Genomic DNA, 27999 nt, shown 5'->3' with positions numbered 1-27999 from the left:
CGCTACACCCTGGCTGTGCATTTGGTTCTTTTATTGCCTCTCTGCTTGCAGCAGATCAGCCAAGCAAAGGCCTGTGCAAGATGGAGAAAGCAGAAGTGACTCCATTAAGTCTGCTGCCAGCCCTCGCTGCTTTTCTGTCTTACCATCAGAGTGAACGTGTCAAGATCCAAAAGACAGCTACCAGACAGGAGCTTAGAGAGATTTATTGATCCAGTTTATTGTTGACACCAAGAGCATTTCTTAATATACATCAGCCCCGTGTCAAACAGGCGCCATGCTGTGTTCTGTATGAGAAGTTTATACACATTCAAGCTGTACAGTATTAACAAATGGGGGAAGTAAATAAGTCCCACTGCTCCACCCAGGAGAAGCAAGCCCTCATGCACACTAGTAAATAGGGTTTATTTACGGTCTGTTTCAATACCTGACTGCACTGTGAGCAACATACAGCTCTGGGGCTGTTTCCCATCTCCAGGGGTGCCTGGAGGGTCAGGCTCAGTGGGGAGCAGAGGGTTGCATTGGTACTGCTGGAACTCGCCAGGGTGCAGCCCCAGTACTGTCTAGTGCAAACCAAGCTTCCCCCAAGCCCTGGCTCCTGGGCAGAGAGGAGTAAGGAGTACATGCGGTTTGCCCAGGGGCTCTAGGCAGCCCTTTTCCTGCCCTACAAACCTGCTGAGCTCCATGGAGGATGACAGGCCAAGATACCTACTTGATTTAAAGTCGAGTGAATCACCAGGAGCCCAGTGGGGCTCTGAGCCTTTGCTCGCCTGCCTGGTACAGCTGAGTCAGTGGCAGGAGGGATGCGTTGCTCCCAGTGCCTGCTGGGGCAGCACCCCAGGCCAGTTGGCACGAGCATGGCCTAGCAGAGAAGCAAGGCACTAGTGTCTCGGTGAAGGTGCTTTGTCCATCTTGCCCTAGAAAAGGCAGCTGCATTGAAGTCCGGTAGTGGAGTGTTTCCCCTGCGTGGATTATTTTGACATCTCTCTCCTTTTGCGAAGTGCAAGAAGCACAGAAACCAAAACTACAGCGATGAGGTTTAATTAAGGCCAACCCTGTTAAGCATCCCCTTTTTAGCATCACAATCCTCAGAGCACTGTTGTGAGATGCCGTGTGAATATCTGATTTGCCAGAGCCTAGACCATGCTGGTTGAAGCGCAGGGTGTGATGTAGGGCTTTGCAGCAGGCTGTTTTAATAGGGTTCAGCTAAACTAGGTCTTGGTATCTGTCTATATGTGGAAATCAGGTCGGGTTTATCCCGTTAATGTTGCTAAAAGCGCAGGGAGGACTTGGCAGGCAGGAGGCCGGGTGTGCAGGGGACTGGCCAGCCGCACGGTGGAGCTGCCACCTCAGCTCTGCTGACACCGTTGCTGTTGTCAGCAGATAGCAGAGCTGTTTCTGGGACATTCAAGACTGACCTTCCAAAGGGAGCCTTTCCTGCCCATCATCACCCGGCGGCATGCCAGCAGCACACACTTCTGAGGTGCTCTGAGCTGGGCAGGGAACAGGGCGGCCTTACAATGGGCTGGCAAAGCCGGAGGGAGAGGACCAGGACACGGTGCCAAGATGCCGTTTGTCTGCCTGGGCCAGCGTCAGCCACAGCTGGGGTCTGGCACTGCACGCTGCTGGGCTCGCTCGGGTTCCTGGTGGCACAAACCCACCGTTCCTGGCTCTCGGGGACCAGGGGCAGGCACAGAAGCACTAACCTGGCCGTAGCCCCTCGGAGAGGGCAACAGCTCCCGCGTGGGGAAATTCTCTGCTGTGAATGCCCCACGCTGCTGGGTCAGTCCTGGGGGCCTTCTGCCGGGATTGTGGGTGCCAGAGCTGGGCAATAAAGCTGCATGAGCAAGGGCGAGAGAGTCCTTTTCTTCAAGGGGCTCTCCCCAGGACTCACAGGGAACTGCTGGTGGTGTCAGCCCTTTGCTGTAGCTGCTTCCCACCCCGAAGCAGGGCTGGGGACAGCGTGATTGTAGCCCAGCAGCACAAAGGCACCTGACTTAGGGTATGGCACCACGGAACTTAACTCCCAGCAATGCATCCTGCTTGGAATCTCGCTCCTGGGTGCTTGTGCTGCCTTTACCACCCCCAGAGCTGGGCACCGTTTTCCAGCCTGACACGCCAGCACCTCAGGCGGCCACTGCCACGGCGAAGCCGAGGCTTGCCCCACATGCTAATCTTTAAATCCCAAAAGTGTTTCAAGCCTTCTGCCTACCAGCATGAAAGATCACGCAGGGCTGCCAGCCTAGAGGACCAGAAGAGCCTGCCTATGGCCCCCATGGGGGGGAGCACCCCCTTCCTGCCCCCTGCCAGAGGGGACAAAGGACCGGGAAGGCTCCTGAGAAGGATGACACAGGGTATAAGGTGAGGATGGGCAATGGATCAGGAATGATGCTCCCAGTGGGAGAAGCGTGCACCACCCTTGCATATCCTTGCATCTGCTGCGGCGCAGGGGCAAGGTGTCGAAAAGCAAATCGAGGGCAGTTGTGGAGTCTTGGTCCTCCCTCTTGCATTCCAGGCTCCCCGAGGTCAGCTTTAACCAGAGCTCCACCGGCAAGCTGCTGCAGAAGAACCCTTGTACCACAAGGACTAGGAGGAAGAGGAGCTGGAACTGATTTTTTTGGCTATTTCCATGTCCGACTTGGCAACTAGAAACCGCAGCTTTTTCCCTCCGGAGCGAATGAGGTCCACCGCACTGCAGAGAGCAGCAACAGGGAAAGAGGTGAATTCTGGCTCCCTGCAGGCTGGCAGCCCCCCCAGGAGCCTGCCAGGTCACGGACATTTGCAAAACACCCAGCATCTGCAAGACACCTGCACCCTCTGCTCTGTGCCTGCTCAGTGCTACAAGCAGAGTCTGTTTCTCTGCTGCCTGTAGCTTTACAGAGAGCCTGGCCTCCACACAAGCGCTGCCAGGACAAGGGGGAATGAGCCCTGAGCTGCTCTGCCCCGTGGGCACCTTGGGCTCTGCCTCAGACAGGCAGGGTGCGAGCTGCCCCATCCCGCTGCCTTCGAGGCGGGGGGAGCAACTCCGGATTGCGGAGATCCACCTCTGGAGCTCGCATTTGTTTCCCAAATAGGCTCCTGATCCCTCTTCCAAACCCCTGCACCCAGATGCCTTGCCCCCTTTCCAGTGTCCTGGGCAGTTCGCTCCTCTCTCTGCAGCTTGCCCATACCACAGCATCCTCTGCGTTGTTGGCCAGGACCGTAGCACCAGGCACTCAGAGACCCCGTTCAGTTCTTTGCAGCAAAACAGCTGAAAACCTGGATTTTTAAGCAGTAACTCCCACGGTGCCGATACCGGACCGGGCCCTCCGGCGGGATGCAACTCACCTTTGGTAGTCTGCCCCGATGAGACTGGTGCCATTGACAGCCAGGATGCGGTCCCCGATGGAGAGCCTGCCGTCGGCGGCCGCGGGGCTGTCCTCGATGAGGGTACGGATGTAGATCCCCGGGGAGCAGAGAGGAGTGTGCTGTTGGCAGGGAAAGGCAGTGAGCGACCAGCCAGGACAGAGGGGACACGAAAGATTTGTGGTCCCAAAGGGCTGAGCTCCCCAAACAGGGTGACTCTCCCCCGTGGCTCACAGCCAAGCGGGTGCCTGATGCCAGGTGGGACCCTGAAGGCTCTGGGGAGCTTGATGGATGGGTGCTGGGGACGGTGTCACTAACAGTAACAGGAAGGAAATGCGAGCCTTCAGTTTTATATCAATTTATACACAGAAAGGAGAGGTGGGGGCAATATTTTCTTGTTCAATTTAATTAAGAGCAAAGTGTCATTAACCTGCAGCTGTCTTGGGATTGGAGCTCTTTGCTCACGGCTGTCCCAGGGGCTCGGTGATGCCCTGTTTCCTACTGACTAATGCACTGCCGTGAAAGGCCACTTAGTAAGATGATCCACTGCCCTAAGCCAGATTGCAACGCCACCTTATGCAACGAGTTCTGTTCTGGCACCCCACGAGCCTCCCTGCTCCCCTCCGCTTGCCTTGCCACCCGCTGAAGGGTGGAGGAAAGACCTTGTCTGAGTCATTTTCCTTCTACAAGAGCGCTGAGCCCGTTTGCTCTCTCCAGCTGCAGGACAGCTGTGATGGACTTTGCGTGCATGGCACAGCGACCCAGGACCAGAGATCTGCTCCTCCCGATAAATCACTCTGTGTCTCATTTTCCCCAGGAGAAGCAGCCTAGCTCCCGTGGGAAGCCATTAGCTGCTTTGCTGGTTTTTCTTGGGGTATAAAACATGTCCCACATGTCCCGCTCCAGCTATTTGGAGGGACATCAGCCCTGTCCCACGATTGGTGAGAACTCACCAAGCCATCGATCAGCCCCATCCCCAGCCCAGTGGGTCCTCTCTCCAGCTCCACCACGAAGACGTAGCAGAAATCATCGGTGGCAGAGCTGCGGCTGGAAGACTCTGGCGTGGGGTAGTCGTAGGGGGTCGGTGAGCATCCTGGCAGTGGAGAGACCGGCTTACCCCTCTGGCATCACCCAAACCCAGCCTCACAATCATCTCCCACAGAAAGCTGCCCCCCAAAACCCCATCAAAGCCGACCTCACGTAGCCCCAGGGCTGGTTTTCTGCCAGGGCAGGAGCTGGATGAGATGCTTCATTTGCTCTCACCTGCCTTGTCCAAGCACTGACAAGTCCCCGCAGGAACCGCGTGTGCGGGGAGGGGCTGCGCAGCGGAACGGCAGCAAACACCCTCGTGCCCCAATCCTGCACCCCCAAAGCAGGGCAACGCCAGCTTTCGGTACCTTCGGGGGTGCCGCCTTTGGTGCCATTCATCCCGTTCCTCCGGGGGTCCTGCAGCCCCTTGCCGGTGCCCTGCGGGGACTCCGGGCTCCCGGAGTCGAAGTTCAGGGGGGTGGTGGGTGGCGTCAGCAGGCAGGAGGGGTCCGTGGGTGCTGTGCCAGCCTTGGGCGCTGGACCCCTGCCCAGCTGCAGCTGCTTGAGCTTCTCCTGGAGCTGGGGCTCACCGGCGGGGTGCTCGCAGGGGCAGCCGTTGGTGGCCAGGCTGAGCGGGGGGGGTCCCCTCCGGCTCGGCGCAGCCCCCCAGGGAGCAGTAGTCCTCCTGGGTGATGGTGTTCCCCAGGGCAGCAGCAGCCGGGCTTTCGCTCACCTCCAGGACATCTGGCGTCGTGCATGCCTCTTTCTTAAGAGGGAGAAAAATGCTCTGTGGGATCCCTTGCGTGTGCTTTTCACACCCTACCTGCACCCCACCACCCCGTCTGCTTCGCAGGCAGGACGGCTGCCGGCTCCAGCCAGAGCCTTGGCAATTCGGACACGGCCAGGGCTTGTCCGGGCTTCCCAGCAGAGCTCCCACACCCCAGGTTTGTGGCCAGGGCCATGCTGGGGATCTTCACAGCCAGCCAGGAGGGGACTCTGGTCATGTCCCTGCTGGGGGATCTCACCGGAGGGGGACACACCAGTGGAGCATGGCTCCTCCCGTGGCCCCAGAACTGGGTGATGTGGCCCCAGGGTGATGGGAGGAGGTAGCGGTGCCTGTGGGTCCTGCAGTCGATGGGGACAGGGTGGGAGAGCAGAAGGGGACCTGCTGGAGGGACATCATCATCCCCGGGGAGCTGGAGATGAATGGCAGCTGAGCTTAGCACCCGCAGCACGTCTCACCCCCCCTGTGCTTTATAGGCATTAGCTAATTAGCGCTTTTGTGCAAGTCCGCCTGGCTACCTGGGGACAGGCAGGGTGCAGGGCAGGGAGGACAGGGGAACACGCCGGGAGAAGGGGAGCGCTGCCTGCAGACATCCCCCTTCCTCCCTCCTCCCCGCTAACAAGATTGCTGGGACGAGCCTGTCCTTCCAGCTCACCTTCCCGCAGCCCCCACGCTGGGGGATTAGCAGCACTAATCCTTCCAGCAGCTCTACGTGAGGGCATCGCCGCAGCTCCGGGCTGCAGGTGAGGGCAGCAAGCCCTTGGCGCTGGGCTCGGAGGGATCTCCAGAGGGACCCAAGACTCTCCTGCCCACCCTGGAGAGAAAAAGCCCCTCCGTGGGGGTACAGGCTACCTTTGGGGGTGCTGAGCCTGGCCCCTCACTGGCGTGGGGGCTCTTGCTCCGCAGGCTCCAGAGGAAGTGGCGGATGTAAAGGAGGTGCCGGTAGATGTTGTCGTCCAACGTCTCCACCTCCAGGTCCACTTTGAAGCCCCCGCTGGGCAGGACGATGGGCGGGTGGTTGTCGAAGGACTCCAGCATGTCATCTGAAAGGTGGAAGGAGGGACGCTAGCACTGGCCCGGGCTGAACCCCAACTCCCGGCTCTCGGCCATCCCAGCTGGGATCGGGGACACAGTGAGCTGCGAGGCAGCGGCATCCCTTGCTTGGGAACGCAGAAGGAGCCCAAAGGCCTTCTTAGTGCGCTCGGCATCCTTTGCGATATCTGAATTGCGGGGCCGTGGTTATTCCTGAATGCTGCAGTTACTACAGGAGCCCCAGGGAGGGGAAGGGAATCGCCTGCTTGGTTTGTCCATAAAAACCTTGGAGGGAGCCTGTGGGTGACCGGAGCAGCACTGAGCACGAAGCCAGGGGCTCACCGGGCTGGAAGGTGGCCGGGTTCTCCTCCTCGCCGGGCTGCCATGCTGCGATGCAGCCCACATCCATCACCGCCTGGCACTGGCTCAGCACCCGGTGGAGCTGCGCGGGGCTCAGCGCCGGGAACTCGGCTCGCAGGGACGGCCAGGTCATCTGAGCGAGGAAACAGAGCGCGGGGAGAACGGCCGAGGTGAGGAGCCGCTTTCTCCGAGGAGCAGGGGCTCACGAGGGGGGTGGGAGGGAGAGGCTGGGCAAGACGAAGTGAACCTGAGCATCCCCTCCTCGGTACTGCCTACCCACAGACCCACCACCCCGGGAAGGGGCAGCTGGTGACAGGTTGCAGAAGGGACGTATCGCTGCAAGGACCCCCCAAATGCCGAGCGGGGTCTCTTCTGCCCGTGCCCATCCCGACGCCGCGAGCCCCCGGCCGGGCATCCCTCACCTGGACCAGCTGGGAGCCAGGCATGGCCAGCAGGTTGGCCACGCTGGCGAGTTTGGCGAAGAACTGCTGGGCGAGCTGCTCGAAGCCGGCACCGCGCAGCCACTCCAGGAGCAGCCGCACGCTGGCCCGCAGCTTCACACCCTGCGACCAGTGGAAGCAGCCGAGAGAGGAGCCTGCGGAGGCAGAGCATCCATCAGCACGTGTCGGGGACACAGCCCCCCCCCCCCCGGTCCCCCAGCCTTTGGCCGGAGCCCAGCCCCTGCCCCAGCGGTAGAGCTGCCCCCGGTCAGCAAAATAAATCCAGGTTGATGTCCCCAGCATCCTAGAGCTGTAACTCTGGGTGCTGGCTGGACCTCGCCTGGCACTAACAGCAGGCAATGAGGCTGCTGTGTTAATGAGGGCTAACGAGCACCTCAGTTACAAAGCAGACTGCAGTAGTTTATTAATGAGCTGCCCCTCTGAACTGCTATCAGCCTCCTCTGCTCAGGCTAAAAGGGCAGCGCTCTTGCAGGGGTGAGGATGGGGCACTCGTGGGATTAAACCCCTCCTGGGAATGGGGACCCTGGAGATAGCGGCTGGGTCCGTGCTTGGCCTCCCGTAACGGTGCTGAGACCTGCCCGTCTCCAGCCCCCTCAAGTTGCTTGAAGCCCCCTCCCTCCTGTACCCCCCGAGGTGGCACTGGGATGGACTGGAGGGTCTCCCAAAGGGCCGGTCCCCTACGGATTACCCAGTTCAGGCTGGGTGTTCAAGGAGGACTGACCCTTATCCAGGAGCTGGTTGAAGAGCAGGGTGTTGGAGAAGAAGAAGAGGTAGGCGAACATCTGGGAGGTGATCTCCGGGTGTACTTCGTACTGGCGGAGCAGGTCCAGTGCCTCCTGGTAGATGAGCACGACCCTGCGGAGCTCCTCGGGCAGCGGCGGGGACGTCCGCCAGCTCTCCCGGCACTCGTTCTGGAAGGGGTTGCACTCCAGCAGGGCAGGGAGCGACACGTACAGACACTGCAGAGAGAGCAGCAAGTTCACAGCAGACTGATTTTGTTTCTTTTTTTTTTTTTTTTTTTTTCTCCCAATAAGCCAAACCCTTCCGACCCCCTCACCTCCACAAGCTGAGCAAACCCCACTGGCACTGCTCCAGCAAGGGGCTGATCCTGCTTACCCCCTGCTTCGATGCGCTCCGGTGTTGCGCAAGTGTTTAAAAAAAAAAAAAAAAATTAAAATGAACGTGTCTGTTGCTTTTAGCAGTTGGAGGTGACAGCGTGGGACGGCTGAGCTAAAAGGATCTGAAAATTGAGCTGAACCAGGGCAGCAGCCGATCAGCTGGGCACGAGGGTGAAAGAAAAACGGTGACCTGATGAGGATGACCTTTCCCTATTGCTTAAACGGGAGAGCAGCACCTAGCACCCACCTCTGCCAAGACTAAGGGGGAGGCGAGGGTCCTGGGGAGGAGGGTGCCGCTCCAGCAGAGCGGAGCAGGAGCAACCCCTGCATCCCCGTGTGCCCATGCCAGCGGACAGGCAGGGCCGTCCCGCACACAGCAGCCTTTCTCCTGCCTCACACTGCCCGCTCTGTTCCCCGCTCCGATGCTGCCCGGCTCTCGCGGTCCAACGGCGACGGTCCAGGGGCCCCTTTCCATCACGCCCTGAATCGCGCCATTATGCCGCGCTGGCCGGAGCCAAGCAGCTCTCCCCAAACGCCTCCCCCGAGCCGCTGCACTGCAGGCAGGGAAACACGCCGCAGTAATTCAATACTTTTCCTGGGCTGCGACCAAAAAATCGGGGCATTTCAGCCCAAAGGAAAACACCTCGGTATGATGCAACTGCCAAAGAGTAAAAGCTTAAAAAACCCTCCTGTGCAGCCCGAGAGCTGCTGGGGATGCTCGTGCGGGCCCCATGGGACACTGCTGCCCTCCGCGGGGAGCACGTACCTTGGAGATGTAGTAGACGCACTGCTGGAAGGTGTACATGATCACCTCCTCCAGCACCGTCATCGCCTCCTCGCTGGCTGTGATGGTCGAGGAGAACAGAGACTCCTTGGAGCCTACGGGATGGAGAGGAGGATGGGGGAGCAAACCTGCAGCAGCGAGGCAGGCTGAATTCATCGCTCCCCAAATCCCCGGGGTGGGCGTTATTAGTGCTCCCGGGCTGGCATCACCACCCTGGCATCCCCCCAAGGGGCAAAGAGGCTCCTCTCACCCCGGAGCGCCCACTTGCCGTCTCCCACGGCTCGCAACGCCGCTGGCAGCACAGCCCGGTGCTGCAGCACGGTGGCCTCTGCCCTGTCCCTCCAAGACCCTGCCTGGCCTACAAATATTTTAACTTGCTGCATAGAGCAGAAGGTTTCTGAGGCTGATGATTGATTTAATACCTTTTTCCTTTTTTTCTTTCTTTTTTTTTTTTTTTGTTGGTATTAACACAGGCTCACCAGTGAGCAATTCTGCAGGGCTGCCTGCAAATCCAGGTGCCCCCGCAGCAGCGGGGGGCAGAAAGCCACCCCCGAGGCATTAACCACAAGCCGCTGGGGTGGAAAGGGGAGGCTCAGCTGCAAATGCAACACAACCTGGTCCTGAAACCGAGCAGCACCACGGCACGACGCGAGGCTGCTCCTCCCGCACAGATTACCCCAGCCTGCACCGCGCAGACATCCCTGCCGATGAGGATTACAGGGGGTTAAAGAAGCATCTTGGGGGCACTGACCATCGCTTGCGACCGGGGATTAGCAGAGCAAAGTCGCTCCGGCCAGAGAAGCAAGCAGGATGCTGCGTCCAGCCTTACCTCTGACGTCCAGCTCCTCCTCCATGCTCTGGATGTAGGTGGGCGATTTCTGCTGGATGAAGTAGAGGACCTCGATGGCGTTGGCCATCCAGAAGAGGATGTGTTGCAGGTCTGGCAGAAGGTCCGTGATGGTGAAGCGGGACAGGGCAGCAGGGTCCTGGCTGGGGAGACACAGCAGGCGTTACGGCTGCCGCTCCTCGACATCCCCACTCAAGTTTTTGGGGAGAAAACAGCCAGCCTAGGGCAATGCCGGACAGCTGAAGAGCTTTTCCATCCCTCACCCCCAAGCCCAGCACCTCCCTTAAGAAGACCCTTTACAATCAAAATCTGGTGGTTCCTGCTCTGCGGAATGGCAAAGGGGACCCTGTGGGGACTGGGCTGGCCGAGAGCCACCTGGTCTTTGTGGGGTGCCACTTTTGGGGGAGAGTCCCCCTAATACAGCTGAACTGCAGTAAATACTCATGGCTGAAAAACAGCTCTCCCTGAGAAGTATGTGCTGTTCCTGCCAGCTCTGGACGATTAAACCCAGCCCGCCTGCACTGGGCTGTTCAAAAATAAAACAAAATAAATAAAAAGCATCTGGCAAGTTTCTCAACTGCTGAACTGCTTTTTCCTGCTATAGAAAAGGCCTGGGAAGCATCCTCGGAGCTTGTCCTAAAGGAGAGCTCACAGCAAGCACCAACAGTTTCTCCAGATGCTGCTTTGGAGCCTGGATTTTGGAAATGGCTGGGAAGCCAGCCCCTGGCACCGCTGTGATAGCCCCAAAGTGGTGCTCCCCACCCTGGGACACCATCCCTGGATGTACACACGCAATGCCAGCCCCTTCCCTGCACCACAGAGGGGTCTCCAGCGTGAACGGGGTGAGACCCCGCGCCGGGGCCATCCCCACCACATCCCTCAGGGATGCTGAAGCCACGTGCAAAGCCTTGGCCAGGTCTCGGATTGGAGAAGACCCCAGAGCTGCTGCATGTCCTATTCTCCCTCGAGTTCACCTGCTTTTCCAGCCCCACACATTCCCAAGCCAGGGGCCTTGCAAGCACCATGGTGAAAGGACCAGACCACCAAATGAGTGGGATTGAGCAGGAAAACTCAGCGTGCGCTGGTGCTGCCAGGCTGGGAGGGTGGTTTTAGCCAGACACGGATTCCTCGCACTCAGGGAGGAAGAACCGAGTTGAATTCTCCCCCTTTCAGGGCAAAACAAGGAGGGGCAGTGGGTTGTACTTACTGCTGGGACTGCTTCTCAGCCAGCTCCCGTGTCCGCTCCTGGGCAGGGAGAGAAGGGGAAAGCAAAATGAAAACCAGCGGGACGGGGCGGCACAAGCATCACCCCGATCAGCACTCGCTGCCGCTGGGGGCCGGGCTGGGGGAAGCCCCTGGGGGGGGTCCGGCAACACCCCCACCCCACCAACACCCCTGTCCCACCGCCGACTGACCCACACCGTCCTCTGGATCATTTTGGCCGCTTTGAGCAGCAGCTGCCCGAAGTCACCCGGCTCGAAGCTGGTGGCTGAGTGCTGGATGCAGAGGCAGAGCAGGAAGGCGGGTGTCAGCTTGTGGTCGTCCCCCCCCGGCTCAATCAGGGTCATGATGCGCCGAAGGAGCACGTCCTCGGCCGCCGGCTCGAACTCCAGCAGCAGCTTTCTGCGGGGCACCCTGGGGCCGCCGGCAGGCGAGGGGCCCCGCTTTTTGGTGACAGGGTCCCTCTCCTTCAGCAGGCTGCCACACGCCCCGCAGACGGGGGGACCCTCAGGGACGGTGGGGTGCAGGGCTCGCAGCCTCAGCAGGGTCTGCGCCGGCAGCGGCTGGGCTTTCATGGGATCCTTGTAGAGGAGCAGGTAGTAGAGACCGAGGGAGAGGAGGTCCCCGTGCCGCAGCACGACCGTCCGGGCCACCTTGGCGAAGTTGACGGAGACGCCGGCACCCGCGATGGGCTCCAGCACCAGCTTCTCCTCTGAGCGATGCCGGGAAGGTCGGAGCTTCCTGATGGTGCAGTGCAGGGGCAAGATGTCGGGGGCCGACAGGCTGATGCTGGGCTTGCTCGCCTGCGTCCTCTGGCCCACCGTGTGCTGCTCGCGGTTCAGCAGGTAAACCAAGCTGTCCTGCCAAACGGGGAGACGCGGCATGAACCGGAGGGTGGGGAGAAGGGACCCTCTTCCCTGCAGTGCGGTGGGTGCTGCAGCCTCCCGCTGTCCCCGGCCATCCCCCCGCCTGCTGCACCTTTGCATGGCAGAAACATGTTTCTCTCATTATTTTCCTCGCTGTCGAGCAGGACAGCAGTGATCCCTGCTTTGGGTACGCTAATAAATGGGCACAGTAACTTTGGGCACGCAGTAAATGGAGCTGCTTGGGGCAGAGGGAGCCCTCCCTCCACCTCTCACCCCCACAGCTGCTTTTCCTTCCCACCTTCTCCCCCCAGACTGCAGGGATGCCTGCATCCCTCTGCCCGGGGGAGGACAGCGAGACCCCGGTCAGAGCGGCCGCTCCCTGCCCCGGCTTCTCCGCCAGCCTGCCCGCACGCCCCGAGGCCGCTCACATAACCACCCCGTGCCTCAGTTTCCCCAGCTGTACTAACGGCATGGGTGCAGACGGGTGAGGGCTGCAGTGTCACCCTGCCAGAAAGATTGGACCAGCCAGATAGTCAACGGGGACAAAGTAGCCATTAACTCCAAGAGCCGTCCCAGTCCTTTCCAGTTCTCCAAGTGCCTCCAGCGCTGGGGAGCAGAGGCTCCCAGACGGGCTGTCTCCTTGCTGCCTCTCATTACGTTTGCCACTAATGAAGCAGCCAGACAGGGGACGGGGCAGCTCAGCCATCACCCGCAACACCGGGCCTCCCTTGTGCCGGGGCAAGGGGGATGCTGCGCCGGGGCTTTCCCTGCCTGCCTCTGCGGCTTCAGCCGGGGGGGGGGGGGGGGGGTCGCGGGTCCTGGCTCCGCGCTCGGGGACGAAGCTCGGGGACAAGACTGCGAAGTCCCAAGCCGGCCCGGCTCGTTTTCTAAAGGATGCTCTTCCTCGCCGCCACCACCCCCCCTTACCCCAGCAGCTCCGGCCATGCAAGCAGCCCCCCCCCCCCCCCCCCCCCGCCCCGCTCTTCCCCGGGCTTTGGGTGGGTTGGGGGAGGAAAGCAGAGGATGGGGGGGGTGCGGGGGGGTGCGGGGAGAGCCTGTGCGGTGCTTACATGCTGCTGGCTGTAGCCCTGCAGGAGCAGGAGGTGCGGGGACTGGTAGAGGGAGTACCGCATGCTGCCGCCGCTCCGCGCCGCCGCCGGGCTCCCGGGCAGGGTGGAACAGTGCCGCTGGAGCCTCTCCCCGATCCCGGACCCGATCCCGATCCCGGTCCCCGTCCCGGTCCTTCGAACCGGGTTGCCCAGGCTGGTTTCGCTGAGGCTGCGCCGCAGGGCCGGGGGGGGACCGCGCCGCTCAGCCCCCGCCGGCGGCCGCCGGGCCCCCCGCGCCCGGTGCCGCTGCAGTTTCCGCGCTTGGGCGTTGATGCCTGCGGGGAATTGGGAGGGTGGGAGGGGGGGTGAGGGGGGAGAAAAGCGGCGTTCAGTCCTCGCCGCCTCGCCGGGACCCCCGCAGGCGCAGTACCCCACGGCTGGAGGGATGCTGCAGCGTGGGAGAGGGGATGGAGAGGCTGAAACACCCCCCCCCCCCCCGCCTCCAGGACCGCGCACCCTCCCTGGGCTGATGTCCCCTGGTTCTTCACCCTCCCCGAAGGGTGACGCCAGGACATCCAAGGTGGAGAGTTTCGTGCCCCGATGCCATCACCAAAAAGGGGATGCCCCAGCCCTCCCTGGCCCCCAAAGCCCACACTGACCGGGGCGGGGGGGCAGCCGGGCAGGGCTCAGCGTCCGCAGCATCCCCCACCCGCCCCGGCCACACTGCCAGGGCTCAGGGAGGAGAAAAAAATCTGTGCTAAAAAGAAATTGAGCTCAATCTTTGCAAAAAAAAAAAAAGAGCCTGGATGCTGCTTTCAGACCTTCAGCAGTCGGGGGCCAGCAGCAAGCAGGAGCTGAGGGGAGCCCTAGGGTCCCCCCCCAAGCACCAGCCAGGCATGGGAGCTGTGAGCTGCAGTGGAGCCTGCCCGCCTGCCTGCCGCAGGAGCAAGCTGTAATTAACTTCTCCCAAGCATCAATTCAGACAGAGCTGTCCACAAGACGAATGGGAGCCAGAGCAAATGAATAGGCCTGGCCTAGCCACAAAAGCAGTCCCTCGCATGGTCCCCAGCCCTGGGGGGGGGGGGTCCCCGTGGGCCCCCTCTGTGTTGCAAGCGTGGCTCGAGCTCTGCAGGACAAATAAGAAGAAGTTGCAGGTCCGATGGGCGATGCTCGTACCTCGGGTGGGCAGCCTCCTGGGAGCAGGTCGCTGGCATTCGGGGAGGACGAAGAGAAGGGAAGAAAAACCTAAAGGATTTGCTTGTAGGAGCAGCTCTGCAGCGGCATCGGTGCAGCACGGAGCCAGAGCCCCGCTCACGGCTCGGCTGACCTGCGAGCAGGCTTCGGCCAGCGAGATTTGGGGACAGCCGGCGGGATTTGGGGATGGCAGAGCGGAGAGCCTAGTGCCCAGCGCTGCTTAAAGGGACACTCACAAGCTCAGACCCAAAAAAAATGTCATCTGCCTTATTTGGTGAGGAATGGGCTGCCGGTTCTGAAATACATTTTTTTGTTTGTTTGTTTTAAATCGAGCGCTCCTTTGCTGGGAAAATGAAAGAGATGGGGATGGGGAGAGGGAGAAAATAGCCCCTGCTGTTTACATGCCTTGGGATTAGGGCAAGGCATGGCCAAGCCACCCCTGGCCGTCCAGTGCCCCGTGTCCTTCTTAAAAAGGCAATCGGCCCTGCTCACGTCCCCATCACGGCCAGCGGCACAGCACGGGACGCCTGCGTCCCGCAGATGTGAAATCCGGAGGGGTGCAACAAGCCTGCCTGGGCAGGAGCACAGCCCAAGCCGTGCCGCTGGGGATGCCAAAGGCCACCCCAAACGTGCCCGCGGGAGGCCTTGGCTCCCCCCGGGAGCCCCGTCTCCAACCCGCAGCATGGAAATGGGCCAAAGGGATGAAGGACGACTGGGGCAATGCCGGTCCCAGCCCGGCCCGTGGGAGTGGAGGCGGAGAGGGGCCGGATCCTGGGGAGCAGCTATTGCTGGAGGTCATTGCACCGGGAGGGAGTGGGCGCTGCTGGGACTGGGGTCCCACTGCCTGGAGAGACACGCCATCACCGGTCCCTTATCTAGGGGAAAGGAAGCTTCTGTATTTATTTTGCGTAGGAAAAAGCTGCTTTTTTACTGCCGACAGAGCCCCCGTCACAGGTTCCCCGCTAACCCCGGAGCTGCGCTGGAAAGATAAACACAGCTCTTTTCCTGAGCATAACAAAGTCCCTCCATAAACCCGGTTAGTTTTTTTCAATCCTCTGGTACCGTTCTCTCCTCCCGAGCGCGTGCAGGTTATCCCGCTCAAAACGCTGCACGAGCATCCCCCACACAGCATGGCCGGGGCAGAGCCGGCAGCTGCTGAAACCACAGGGTGATGCAGATGGGAAGGGGGCAGGATGGCACCCTGTCCCTTAGGGAGAGCTGGGCACCCCAGGCAGGGACACCGCGCACCCCCCGGCCAGCATCCACCAGACCCTGCCAAACTGCTGCCTCTAAACCCGTCCTGCATCCCGGGGTGGAAACTTCCTGGGATCTTAGCTGGGATCTGCCTCTTTTTCAGCCTAGGAAAAAGGTTCCCTTTTCCTGGCTGAGAAATAAATCAGTCAATAAATAACTCCACAGGCCCCAGGAAAGAAGTAATGCTTTGAATTTACCCAGGAGGGGCTAACGCCAGGCTAGTCCTTCCTAATGTAATTGCTACACAGACCCTGCAGGGAATCCTCCCTGGATGCAGTCGTGCTAAAGTATATCAAAGCCAGCTTCTCAGAGGTAGCTGGCAGAGCATCTTTTAATACAACAGGCTTAACTCCTAAGTTTCTTGAGGCGTGCACGCAATTCAGCCTCCAGTCTCCCAGGAAAGCCCCAGCAAGCTCAGGACATGGTGCAAAATGGGGCTGTTTTGGAAGATGACTGCCGTAAAGATGCCAAGTACTGCACCTCTGTCCCAGTGCCCTCCAGTTTGTGGGTGTTTTCCCCAGATGCTCCCTAACCGCTGCCTCATCGCTCCCCAAAAGCAGTAGGGCTGGAGGTAGCAGTGAGAGAGGGCGTCAGCCTCGTTTACTGCAGAGATGCTCTACCTGGGCTGCTAATTAGTGGCGTGAGGAGTGAGCACCTTCCTCTCCAGGGGGAAGCAGCTAATAAACTAATTAGGATAATGGATAACTGAGCAGATAAAACTCTTAAGCTATTTGCTAACAGGTCACAGATGGGTGTGGAGCCTTTTTGCCAGCTACCAGCTCAGCTGCAGGGTGGGTAGTGATGCTCCAGCCTGTGTGACACCAGTGGTCCCAGTCCTGCCGCTCCAGTGATGCCCTGCGTGGGGAAGGGCACTGCAGGTATTTCTCTGGGGATCCTGCTTTGCAGCATCCCAGTTTTGTTTGTTTGTTTGTTTGCTTGTTTTTTCCCCAGGGAGCTGCAAGCCCAAAGTCCTTTTTTTTTTTTTGCCAGATGCTGCATTTTCCACACCAGTGCCCCATGACCCTGGGCAGGCAGCTAATGCTTGGCAAGGGGACTTCTGCCAGCTTGAGGCTGGTGACAAGGGTGACCCCAGTGGAGGGCACTTGCAGTCAGTCCCCATCACACCAGGAGTTTTGTGTCTTTTTGGAGTGCTGGTTGAGGGGAAACAGATGTCTCCCCCAGACGTGCTGCATCACTCCCATTCATCCCTGGCAGCTTGCGGATGCGGTGGGCAAGCGTGGTCCCATCCCCGCAGCATCCCTTTGGGCAGTGCCACCAGCATGGGGTGAGACTGGTGACAGAGGCCCTGGTGCCACCAAAAGAAAGGGCTGCAGGAGTGAGATTTTAACAGGTAAGGCAAATAAGAGCTGTGTAGTCTGCAGAGCAGACAGCCTAAACAAACGTGGGTGTAGGTTTTCTGTCTCGGAAGAGCTTGGTCAGCTATGGAAAATGCCTGAAGGTTAAAAAATGGAGAATTTCCACCACCCCACCCAGAAGTGCTGAAACAAATGAAGCGATATCTACATTGAAAGTGTAACGGGCTTATTTCCAGATCCAGGGCACGCGATCCGGTCAGGAACTGCTCCTCCATGGGAAATCACCGAAGGGTGCTGAGCCCAGGCCAGCTCCGTGCTGCCCGCTCCCGCGCCGGACAGCCCGGTGCCTGCTTCTCCCCTGGCCTGCATGGGAGCCTTACCCTCCCCACAGCTGCCAGCCCACCCAGGATCCGGGTCACGGGTGGGAATGCTGCTTGCTGCAGCCGAGGGGGAGAATTTGAGGCCAAGAGTTGATGTGACCTTGGGCTCAGGCAGGGAGCTGCCACGTGGCCCTCCCTGCCGTGTGCTATAACCATTGCGCTTGGCTCTTGCCCTTTCCTCGCTTCAAAAGAAGCTGTTTTTAGAGTCACTGCTCTCCCAAAGCACATAATATCTCTCTGATCCTGGCTGGAGAAAGAGCCGAAGAGATGAGCAGAGCATCTACCTCTGCAGCCCGCTCCCTGGCCTGGGCACCAGCAGCAGCAGCTTCTTTCTCTCTGTTTGCATCACATGTGCAGCGAGCTGGGACTGATCCTGCAGCATCCCCTCCCCGAGCACACGCAAGGACTGGACACGGCGAGGGATGGAGGGAGCCCTGTCTCACCATCGGGTGCCAGCAGACCACCCTGCATAGCATTAATATGAGGGCTTTGGGCTATTTTCCACTGTTCTTCTATCGTTCCCGTTTCAAGGCAGGGCGTGAGCCCATCCCTGGCTCCTCGTGCTGATGGGCACCTGCCCACAACACAAGCAACCCGCAAAGCTGCAAACCCCACGCTCAGATTTTGGGGCACCCAGGCAAAATCGCAATTGCAAATCGCAGTTGGTGGGACCCCAGCGGCGTCTGTTCTCCCCCGAAACGCGCACGGCTGGTTTCCTTCGTGCCGTGTGCCTGGGCTCCTTCCAGCCCTCGTTAGAGCAGATGGGAAAGGAGCCCTGTCCCCGCTGGCGTGGGACAGGTTGGGCCATTTGTTCCGCTGCTGGTGGGGGAACCTTGGCTCTCGTTTACTGAACGCCTGGGGTAATCCTACGCCATTTTTAGGTTATTTCTGACAATCGCAACCCTTTCCTACAAGTGTGAGGAACCGCTTGGTGCCCATCCCAGCCAACCCCCCCTGGCTGACACCTCCAGACCCTGATCCGGACCCCTCCGTCAGCAGGTCAGACCCACCAAGGGCATCGTGCAATTAAAAATCTGATTTTAAGCCTTTCCGCCCTCATCCTCATGGGGTTTTTATCTGAGGGTGGGAGGAGGAAAACTTCATTACTCTGCACTGGGGTAACTTATTAACCTGCTGGTTCCTAATGATGCACTTATCTCCTCCTGCCAGCCCTGGACTCGATCCGGCATCTCCGGGGGGGGGGTTCTCCTGCCCTACATTGCTCTCTCTTCGTTAGCTTTTCATTTTGCTTAATTGTTCCTGCAGATTTGCCCAGGGTGTCCAGCCTGGGGGATGCTCACGGGGAGATGGGGGAGCAGGGCAGTGCTCTGCGAGGCATGGAGCTGTGCCAAGGCATGGGACACCACGACGCTGGTTCACAGTGATGGGAAGAGCGGGCAACGCTGATGGTCTTGCCTGCCGCTGCCCAGCCGCGACGGGGAATTTGGTATGAACGCCTAGACTGGCTGGGGTAAATATTTGAGGTCGCGTTTCCCTTTACGCACGGAGTACCAACTCTACCCAGGAGCCTTGCAGCTAAAATGTGGCTATCCTCCCGCTTGCACCACCCCCTCCCATGCCCAAAACACGGGTAAAAGCTGCTGGTGTGGGGTGCGTCTCCCGCAGGCAGCTCGGGGGGGTGGTCACAGCTCCCCGGACCCTCTCCCTGCCCCGCACCCAGCTCTGACCTGCGGTGGTGGTGTCCACGTCCCTGGCTGCCAGCTCCTCCACCTCCGCCCTCTTGCGCAGCTCCAGCCGCCGCGAGAAACCCTCCCTGGGCTTCCAGAGGTCCTGGATGAGCAGCGGCTTCTCGTGGTCACCCAGGACCCTCAGCCCCTCCGTCTGCCACTGCTTCTCAGGGCCCTCGAACCTCCCGATGACATCGCACAGGGCGTACTGCCCGGCGCTGAGCTGGCTCAGTCCGTAGCGTTCCAGGGCTTCCTTCACCAGCTCCCGCGCGCCCGAGCTGCCCGTCGCCAGCACGCTCTTGTAGTTGGTGCCCGCGCAGATGTTGCCGCCGAAGATCTTCAGGACGCCGGGGGCTGAGAGCTGGGTGGAGAGTTCGGCCGGGTCATCCTCACCGGCTGCCAGGGAAGCGGAGGCTGAGCTCCGGTCCTTGTAGCTCAGAGTCCGGTATAAGACTTGGGAGAAAATCCGGCTCTGGCGCTTCAGCCGGTTCTTGGATGGTGGAGTCATGGTGGAGGAGGACCCATAAAACATCGCGCGTGAGGTCGTCATGGGGCGCAGCTGGGCAGGGAAGAGGAAAAAGGGGAAGGTCAGTGGTTTGGAGGCCAGATGCGCAGCAGGGAAGCGAGAGCAGGAACGAGCTGGTGGCCGTGGAGGAGCCGCCGTCACCTCCAAGGGTGGCAAAGGGACAGCGGCAAGGGAGGGCCATTTCCCTTGTGCAACCCAAAACACCAGCGGCCAAGCTCAGCAGGGCTCCTTGGCATCGGCACCGTTACCCCAGGATGGATTTGTCCCTGAAAACATAGCCTGGAGCGGCCCCAAATTTCTCCTTCGTGTGTATTAAGAGGTCCCTCTTGCCCAAGCAAAATGCAGTGGGAGGAGAGCAGAGCCCAGTGGAACTTGGCGGGGCCCGTCCTGGTCAGGAGCCAAGGCGTCAGGAGTTACTTTCACTAATGAGTTTACGGAGCAATCCCATTTTTTAGAGGTGAAACAGAAAGCTCAAGTGCAAATTCAGTCACTCTGAGGTCACTGCTAAATGCTTTTGCTCACCGGGAGGCACAAGGGTGAAAATGGGCTTTAATTAGCCTTTCTAAAAATGTCCTGACTCTGACAAATCTCTTGGCCGTTGCTAGTTTGCGGAGGATGCTAAAGCATGCGGTGGCCTCGCTGACAAGGCTGCCCTTGTCACGTTAGCCGGGGCAGGGCTGCTCGGGGCAGCCCTGGGTGGGCAACGACCGGAGGGGACGCGGCCACAGCCGTGCGACAGCTCCCGGTGCGCCTCGGTCCCCAGGAACGCGCTGGAGACCATGATGCTCTTCTGGCTTTAGGCAGATAGCGGTCCTGCCCGATGTCACTGCCGACATCTGGGGCCGGCTTTGAAATCGCATCCTGGATGCACAAACAGCCGGCGCTTGCACGGCACTGATAACGCCACCGGCTGCACCACAGACTGCTGGCAGCGAAGGTCCGGAAAGAGAATTTGAGCATTTCTGATTCAGACAGGACAGGGATTTCCCTCACCTCCAGATTTATAACGTGCAGCCCGCGGGCAGGGACTCAGTGCGCACACAGAGGACCCCCAAAACATCCCATCTGCAGCTATCGGAGCGCTTTGATGCAGCAGTCGGCATGATCCAGCTGTGCACGGCCAGGGAGATGCGGGGTACCGGCAGCTTTCTGCATCCGCAGCCCCATCTCGCTCCGGCAGGATCTCGCCGCCAGAGCGAACCCAGCGCTATCAGGCAGAATGATGTCGGCCCTGGAAAGCCTCCAAACCACCATCTAATTCGGGAAGAAAAAGCGTCCCTGCTGCTAATGGAAGAGGTCACCTTCTAACCCAGAAACAACCTCCTTGCTGTGCACGGAGGATTTCTGCAGGGTGTACATCTCCCCATCCCAGGACCAGAGACCCGTTGAATGCTGCAGATGGGGAAACTGAGGCACCAGCAAGCACTAAGGCTGCAGGACGTGGCTGGGAGCTGTGCGATGCTGCTATACCCTGCGTCACCCCTTTTTCCCCCCCACCAGGACCATGAAAATGCTGGGGTTTGTCCTTCTTCCCAACCCACTGGCTCTGAAAACGAGGACACAGCGGCCGTCCGGGTGCTGTGGGACAGGGAAGGAAGGCGGCAGCCGCTCCGGCCCTGGCTCACCGTTGCTGCCTGGCTCACTGAAACCGGGCTTAGCAATCAGCCTGGAAAGCAGAGCTTAGCATCTTGTGTTTTGTACCTCACCAACCGAGCATTGGCCCCAACAGCTTCACTGCAACTCGCTGGGTTTGGGGAAGGCTGCTCCCACCTTGCAACTGGGGAAACTGAGGCAGGGATGGGGTTAGAGCTATGGGTCCCCCCATGCCGCTGCTCCTCCTCCAGCTGAGCCCAGAGCTGCTGCTCCTGCTGGGGACATCCCTGGGGACATCCCTTGGTGTCTGCTGTGTGACATCTCCCAGGAGTGCCAGGGCGGACCCGACCTGGGGAGCAGGTCAGGGCACTGGCAGATGGTCGGGTTGAAGAACTGCTGCCCCAGGCTGTTCGCACAGCCCTGCCAGCCCTCATTAACATCGACCAGAAGAAAAACTACCCCTGTGTCCCTACGAGTCCTTGCCATCAAGGATGCAAAAGTCAAAACTTTGTCATCAAACCACTGTTTCCAATTTGTGGATTTAATCTCCTCTACCCTGAACTACCTCCAGCACAAAGGGAAACCTTTTAACATCTGCTGGCGGTACAGTCCTTCCTCCAAGCCCACATCGCAGACAGAGACAGCATCCTCACTTCTCGCAGGTCCCTGCCTGGTTTTGAATATGTTATTTATAGCTCAGCTATTTTCCTGCTCTTTCTATCAAACACAGCTTCTACAGAGTGCAGGGGCAAAGGCATTTCACAGGGGAAAAAATAAGAAGCCTGGATCAGAAGAAGCTTCCAGCCCGGCCACCCCATTTTTCAACAACATCTGGAGCAACACTGGTGTACTTTCACCAGGCACCAGCCCAGGTCACCTGAGAAATCGCAGCCTTCTCCCAAAGACGGCGTAACACATGGTCTTAATCCCCCTGAGGACTCTAACGGACAAGATAAGATGATAACGAAATGGGCTCTTCTCGCATCCGTGTGCTCAGGCATGCTGGTCACGGGCATCTCCGAGGAGGCTAAAGAGAAAACTGCGGTACGTGTGATGCTGTTGGGTTCTGCTGTGAGAGCAGGGATGCTCCAGCTGGACCCAGCTACCTGGGGACAAGCCAGCAATGGCGTTAACTGTTTGGGCACATCTTTCCAAAGGTTGGTGGGACTCGCGCTCATGGACCTCCCCAGCCCGGGTGAGCCCCCTCCTCGCTGCAGGCAGCCCGGTTCCCCAGCCTCAGCGTCGCAGCCGTGCGCTGTTGGAGGACGCGCGCCTGCAGCTACAGAAGCGTCACCCAGACTTTCCAAAGAGTCCCTTTCTTCAGCATTCAATGACATCTCTGCTAACAGCTCTACAGTAATCAGCCAAAAGCCTGTGATTGCCTCCCAGCGGGATCTCTACCAGGTATCCTCCACCTCCTTGCACGCTGTGCCTGGCCACACCAAAACCTGCTATTTTCCCCGGCCAGCGCTGTCTGTATTTATTCTGCAGAGCTATGACAAATGCTTTTGGTATTCACATGGCCACCACATGTCCTTCCATCAGCACAACCGACTCTGCAACCACGAGGGACTTTCCTGCAGGCTCCGAGGTTCCTGCTCCCACCACGGGTGAGCAGCTCCTTCCCGCTGCCCCCACCCAGCGCCCACGCAAAGCCTCCCCTTACCTTGCCATCCTTCTCACCTGCCTTTCCTCCTTCCATTCATCATCTTCCTCAAAACGGGCCTTCCCCCCTGTCGTGCATCGTCCCTGGCGAGTGTCCGTCACACCTCTGCAAGAGGAAGAGGAGGAGCGGTCCTGGGCTGCTCACGGTGCGGTGGCTTTGGAGGGCTCGGAGATGCTGCAACTCCGCTCCCGATGTGCATCATGTTTGCGTGCAGGCTACTGAGCCACGTATATATCCCCTATAGCTCAGCATCTCACTATGTTCCCCCTGCCTCAAATCAAACAGCCCAAGCGCTTGCTGCACGTAAGAGCAGCTGACGCCTGGGACGGAGGGGGCACATCAGCCGTGGGGCGCGCGTGGCTGGTGACACGTGTGTTTGCACATGTTCATCCAGCCACAGCCCGCAGATGGGGAAGACCAGCCCAGCCCCAAGCTCAGGCTCCATCGCAGGAGGAACACGGCAGCCTTGGGGAGCAGACGGAGCAAACCCAGCCACGGCGATGCCTACCGACAGCATCTACCCCATCGCAAAGAGACAGGGAGAGAACAGCCAGAGGAAAAGAAACTCTATCGGAAAGGAAAGGCGAAGGGGAGGAGATGGGACCAGCAACAACCCCGTGACCTTCATCTCCTCCTCCCAAGCACACGTGTCCCCGGGGACACCAGGCTGGGGACCCTCTCGCCCATGGGTGAACGACGAGTCCTGGACCAGCTCCTTCCCCCAGCAGCCACAGCATGCTGGGATGCTCACCGAGATTTGTTTTTCCTGAATCTCAGTCTATTTTGCTGGACATCGAGGAGAGCCACCAAACACCGTCCCCTCGCCCTCCCACCACAGATCTGCGGGAAAACGACCACTGGTAACTGAAAAAGAAAGAGAAAAGAAGCACCTGCAAAGTGCCTGCAGTGATTTCATGGGTGTTTCTCAGAAAGAGCCAGCAGGGCACAAGAAATACTCTTTTCCGTGGCTCCACCGTGAATAAGACAAATGCACCATCAAATTAAATCACTTAGAGCCTCCATATGGGTTCGATCCAGCCCCTCATGCTGGTCCAGCACTGGGGCTACAGGAGAAACTTTCCACAAGGTGACGGGTCGTGATGTGAAAGGCAAAGAGATGCTGAACCCACCTCTGCTGCTCGCGGTTTCTTCCGATGATTAATCGCTCCCGCTGGTTAAATATTTATGCCTTATTTCCAATGTGTCTGGCTTCAGCTGCCAGACATTGATTCTTGTCATGCTTTTCTCTGCTCAATTAACGAGCTTTTGGCTGCCATGTATTTTCTCCTCTGCGAGAGTATTTAGACGCTTTAGTCAAGCCCCCTCCTTCCCTTTGATTTGATTTATGAGTAGACTAACCCAATAGTGGTCTTGTCTCTCACTGCAAGGCATTTTCTGCAGCCCCTCGGTCCCTTCCACTGAGATGGAGAGACTGGGTTTGGCCGTCATAAGCCCAAACTCGGTTCCGATAGCGTCCTGACTGAAAATGCAAATAACTGCTATTTTTTCCAGAGCAAAATTTCCCATTACCCTGAAAATTTTCAATTCTCCAGCATAGAAATCGGGGCAGACGCACAGCCGCCCCCCAGGCAGCTCCCACTGGAGAAAGGAGCCAGTGAGCCCTTGAGCTGCCTCTCTCAGCATCTGCAAGCAGCTCCTGCTGAAAATTTATCATCCAGATTAGGGACAGGAAAACAACTCCGGTTATTATTTTTGGGTGCAAAAAGATTTCCATTTTCCATTCCATTCCAATTAGGATGCCTTTCGCTCGCCCGGTTTACCGTCCGGATTTGTACAAACTATTAACACTGTGCTGCTCTGGGTCAGCCCCAGGTTTTTCCAGAAATCATTTCTATCTCCTTCCAGAATAAAAGTACTGAAACGCAGAGGGTATGCTACCAGCTAGCAGTGCCCAGCAGTGATAATCTCCTCTGATAACTGCCTTTGAAATGGATCAGGTTTATTTAATACCGGCTTTCTTGACGCTGTGTAATGTCAGCTCTAAATACTGGACTGGACTGACTTTTTTAATACTGGAAAGTGCAGATTTTTACAAGAGTATCACCTCGCATAACTCAAACGCTTCGCAAAAGTGTATTACAGCCAGAGAGTCACCTCTTGAGTCGGAGACTGAAATCATTTCTACTTGCCAGGAGTTATTTTCCATACAGCCACGTTGGATGGCAGGAATTTATTCCTAGTGCTGAAGTCTTTAATCAATTAAAGCCTGAGCCAGGTTTCTCCCTCTTCTCCCCGGGGGGATGCTATCAAGCGAATCAACCTGTAGCTACCAGGTCATCTTCTACCTTTTGGGAAGAGCAGCAACACTATTAAAACACTTTTTAATCTCCTGGAATTTCCCCGGGGCTCGTCCTGGCACAGACGCAGCTCTGCACGGATGGGCGGTGAGATTTCAGCTATAACCATCCCAGAACAGCAACCAGAAAAGCTATTTCCCCAGATCTCTATTTGAAAAATTTCCCTTTTTTTTTCTTTCTTTTTTTTTTTTTCCTTTTGGACGGAAACCACTCGAGTCACAGCCTCGGTCTAATGGCAACGACTGCAGCCTGGATGCTGCGAGCGGAGGGAGAGGCCGCCCCGGCACTGCAATGTGGAACAAATTATAACTCAGAGAGCAAAGGAAATGAGAACACCCTGAACGCGGCGGCTTTGACGTGCGCTCCTCGGCTCCAAATCCTGCCCCTCTGCAGATCCCGTCCCTACAGCCGAGGCTGCCAGGGCAGAGCCCAAACCCCTCCGTTCTGAATCAGAGCCCCCACTCCTTTCCATTCTGGATCAAGTCTCCGCTTCAGAGCCCAACCTTTTCTTGTGTGAGTTTTATCCGTCTAATCTCGGGACAAATCGGAGGCTGATAATGTCGATGCCAGCCTCGGTGCCGTCTTTAGCCGGATCAGAGCGGGTAAACTCCTTACCGCGTTATTATTAGCAGCAGGCACTCTGCGGTAGCGCCCTGGACCCCACGGCCCAGGGACCGTTCAAACAGGATATAAAGGCAGTCCCGGTCCTGCAAAAGATGAACTAACAGTTTGTCGTAAAGGCAGCTATAGCTCCACAAATAGATTATAATGATTTGGGACCCGATTCTATAAGGACAACAGGAGGCCTTTTAGCAGGTTTTCTTTTTTTTTTTTTTTTTTTTTTCATTATTTTGCAGGGTCTTTTGAGCCGCCAACGTGCATCAGCTCTCCGGTAATGCGCAAGTACAAATGCCAGCCCTCTGCCCGGGCAGCTCTATTCACACACACACGCAAGAAACGTTTCACAAAGAGCATTTGCTTTCTGCTGCCTTCCAAGCAGCAGAGTCTCGGTAGGCTGCCTAATTATAAGATCTTAGCAATAATTTTTTTCCAGCAATAATTAACTGATCCTGGAGAGCGCTGAAAATAAGCACTTCCCAAGCAAGTAGCAAACTCCCCTGAGCTTTCTCAGTTAAAGTTACAACTCAGCATGAAACTGTTCCAGCCTCCTGGGGACACAGACCATCTTGGCACCTCCCTGCCAAGGCCTGGGATGCCACAACAGTCCCGAGCAGCTCAATACAGGTGAAACAGCGTGCGTGGAATAGCAGTGGGATCCGAAGGAGCGTGCAATGGGACAAGGATCCCAAGGGGCGTGCAATGGGGAGAAGGATCCCGAGGGGTATGCAATGGGAAGAAGGATCCCAAGGGATGTGCAGTGGGAAGAAGGACCCCAAGGGGTGTGCAATGGGTCAAGGACCCCAAGGGGTGTGCAATGGGTCAAGGACCCCAAGGGGTGTGCAATGGGTCAAGGATCCCAAGGGATGTGCAATGGGACACGGATCCCAAGGGATGTGCAATGGGACACGGATCCCAAGGGGTGTGCCATGGGACACGAATCCCAAGGGATGTGCGATGGGGAGAAGGATCCCCAGGTGCCTGGCAATGGGACAAGGATCCCAAGGTGCTGCTTCTCCCCAGCACAGCTCTCCCTGCCTGCCCGCTGCCCGGTGCCCTTGGGCAGGCAGCAGGGCAGGTTGGGTCTCCAACGGCAACCGGACAAGCCTCAACCCTCGTCCGCCGCTTTCCTCCCGCCTCCACTTTCCAAGGGAACAAGAAACAAACATTCCCATCCGAGCAAGCAGCGGGGGGGGGGGACCCACCGGCCGGGAAGAGGCTCCCGGGTGCGGTGGGTCAGCGCGGAGGGGGTGTCTCGGGGATGCTACAGGGGAGATCTACCCCCCCCCCCCCAAAAAAAAAAAAAGGGGGGTACCTCGGGTAGGGTCTGCTTTCTCCAGCCCACCCTCACCCCCCCCCAGCCCCGATACTCACCGTGCGGGGCTCGGCGGGGCGGCCTCGGCGCGGCCCCCGGCGGCGGCGGCGGCGGCAGCAGCTCCCGGAGCCGCCGGGGCTGAGCGGCGCGTCCCGCCGCCGGGGCGGAGCGCGGCGGAGCGGAGCGGAGCGGCACTGCGGCGCCCCCGCGCGGCCGCGCTGTGTCACTGCCCGCCGCGCCGCGCAGCGCCGAGCACAGCCCGGGACGAGGTGACACGCGTGGGGCGGGCGCGGGTGGAAGGGTTGCAGCTTTTCGGCCGGGTGTTATAAACGGCCAAGGCGAGGCTTGACGGTGCCCGGTTCTGCCCGCCGGTGCCCGGGCACGGCGCCCGATTAAAACGCCAGGGAGCGAGACGGGCAAGGCGGCGTGGGCAGCTGCTGGCTTTGGCTAAACAGGTTTTATCAAACGAGCTCCAAAGTCGCCCTGGAGAGTGCTGTGGGTGAGCACAAGCCGGTGGTTGAAACGGGGAAGGGACGGATGGCGACTGCGCTGAGGTGTTCGAGAGGAGGTGGTCGCCGATGCTCTGCCTCCCTCGGTTAAAAATTCTCTTTTTTTTCTCTGCTCGGTGGTGCAGGGGTTACACTTTGGGTGGGAAGGTGGGTCTGCCACCCAGACACCCTCCGGGAATGACAGCATGAAAGCAAAGCAAAGCCAGGAGGCCTCCCAGTCCAGCCCCATTGCCAGCAGCAAAGAAATTATGGGCGAGGTGGAAGTTGTGGGCCAGGTTTCGGGGTGAGTTCAGCTGCCCTTGGAAGCAGGCAACCCTCCCCAGCTCTCTGGGAAAGCTGCTGAGCGTCACAGCCTGTGGGGGATCCAGCCCCGGCGTAATTACGATGCAGAGGTACGAGCGAGAGGGCAGGCAGTGGATGTGCAGAGCCCAGGGCGGGCAGCACCAGCTGGGAGGGTCCCTGGATGGGGACAAATTGTCCCTCTCCAAGAGGAGCCGGTGCCCATGGGAGAGGCTGGCGGGAGCCGGTGGGTGATGGGGGGGGGGGTTCCCCTCTGGGGTCCGCAGCGAGCAGTGCTTACCCTCTGCCTGGTCTGCCACAGATTTTCCTCCTCCCCAGATCTGGCACCCTTCCTCCCCTGCGGTGGCAGCCCCGGGGCTCGATATACGTCAACCGCAGACTCGGCCGCCACAGGAGGGGAAATGACAGGGCCAGAGCGGGCGCGCAGAG

General features: G+C 58.9%; 1 protein-coding gene across 1 annotated transcript; it reads right to left on the bottom strand.

Moving 5' to 3' along the window:
• Positions 1-192: 192 nt before the first annotated feature.
• On the bottom strand, positions 193-26914 carry RADIL (Rap associating with DIL domain). The gene is given in 17 exon segments (XM_030001657.2): positions 193-2689; positions 3325-3464; positions 4296-4435; positions 4740-5017; positions 5019-5137; positions 6008-6198; positions 6530-6680; positions 6970-7142; positions 7730-7967; positions 8893-9005; positions 9740-9900; positions 10965-11002; positions 11173-11838; positions 12915-13228; positions 18726-19284; positions 22511-22615; positions 26821-26914. Coding segments are annotated over 16 exon segments (3423 nt in total). The 5' UTR covers positions 22547-22615; positions 26821-26914; the 3' UTR covers positions 193-2583.
• Between the last annotated feature and the right edge of the window lie 1085 nt (positions 26915-27999).

Source organism: Aquila chrysaetos, chromosome 25 (genome assembly GCF_900496995.4).
Source record: "Aquila chrysaetos chrysaetos chromosome 25, bAquChr1.4, whole genome shotgun sequence".
Lineage (NCBI taxonomy): Eukaryota > Metazoa > Chordata > Aves > Accipitriformes > Accipitridae > Aquila > Aquila chrysaetos.
This window is presented reverse-complemented; position numbering and strand designations above follow the sequence as displayed.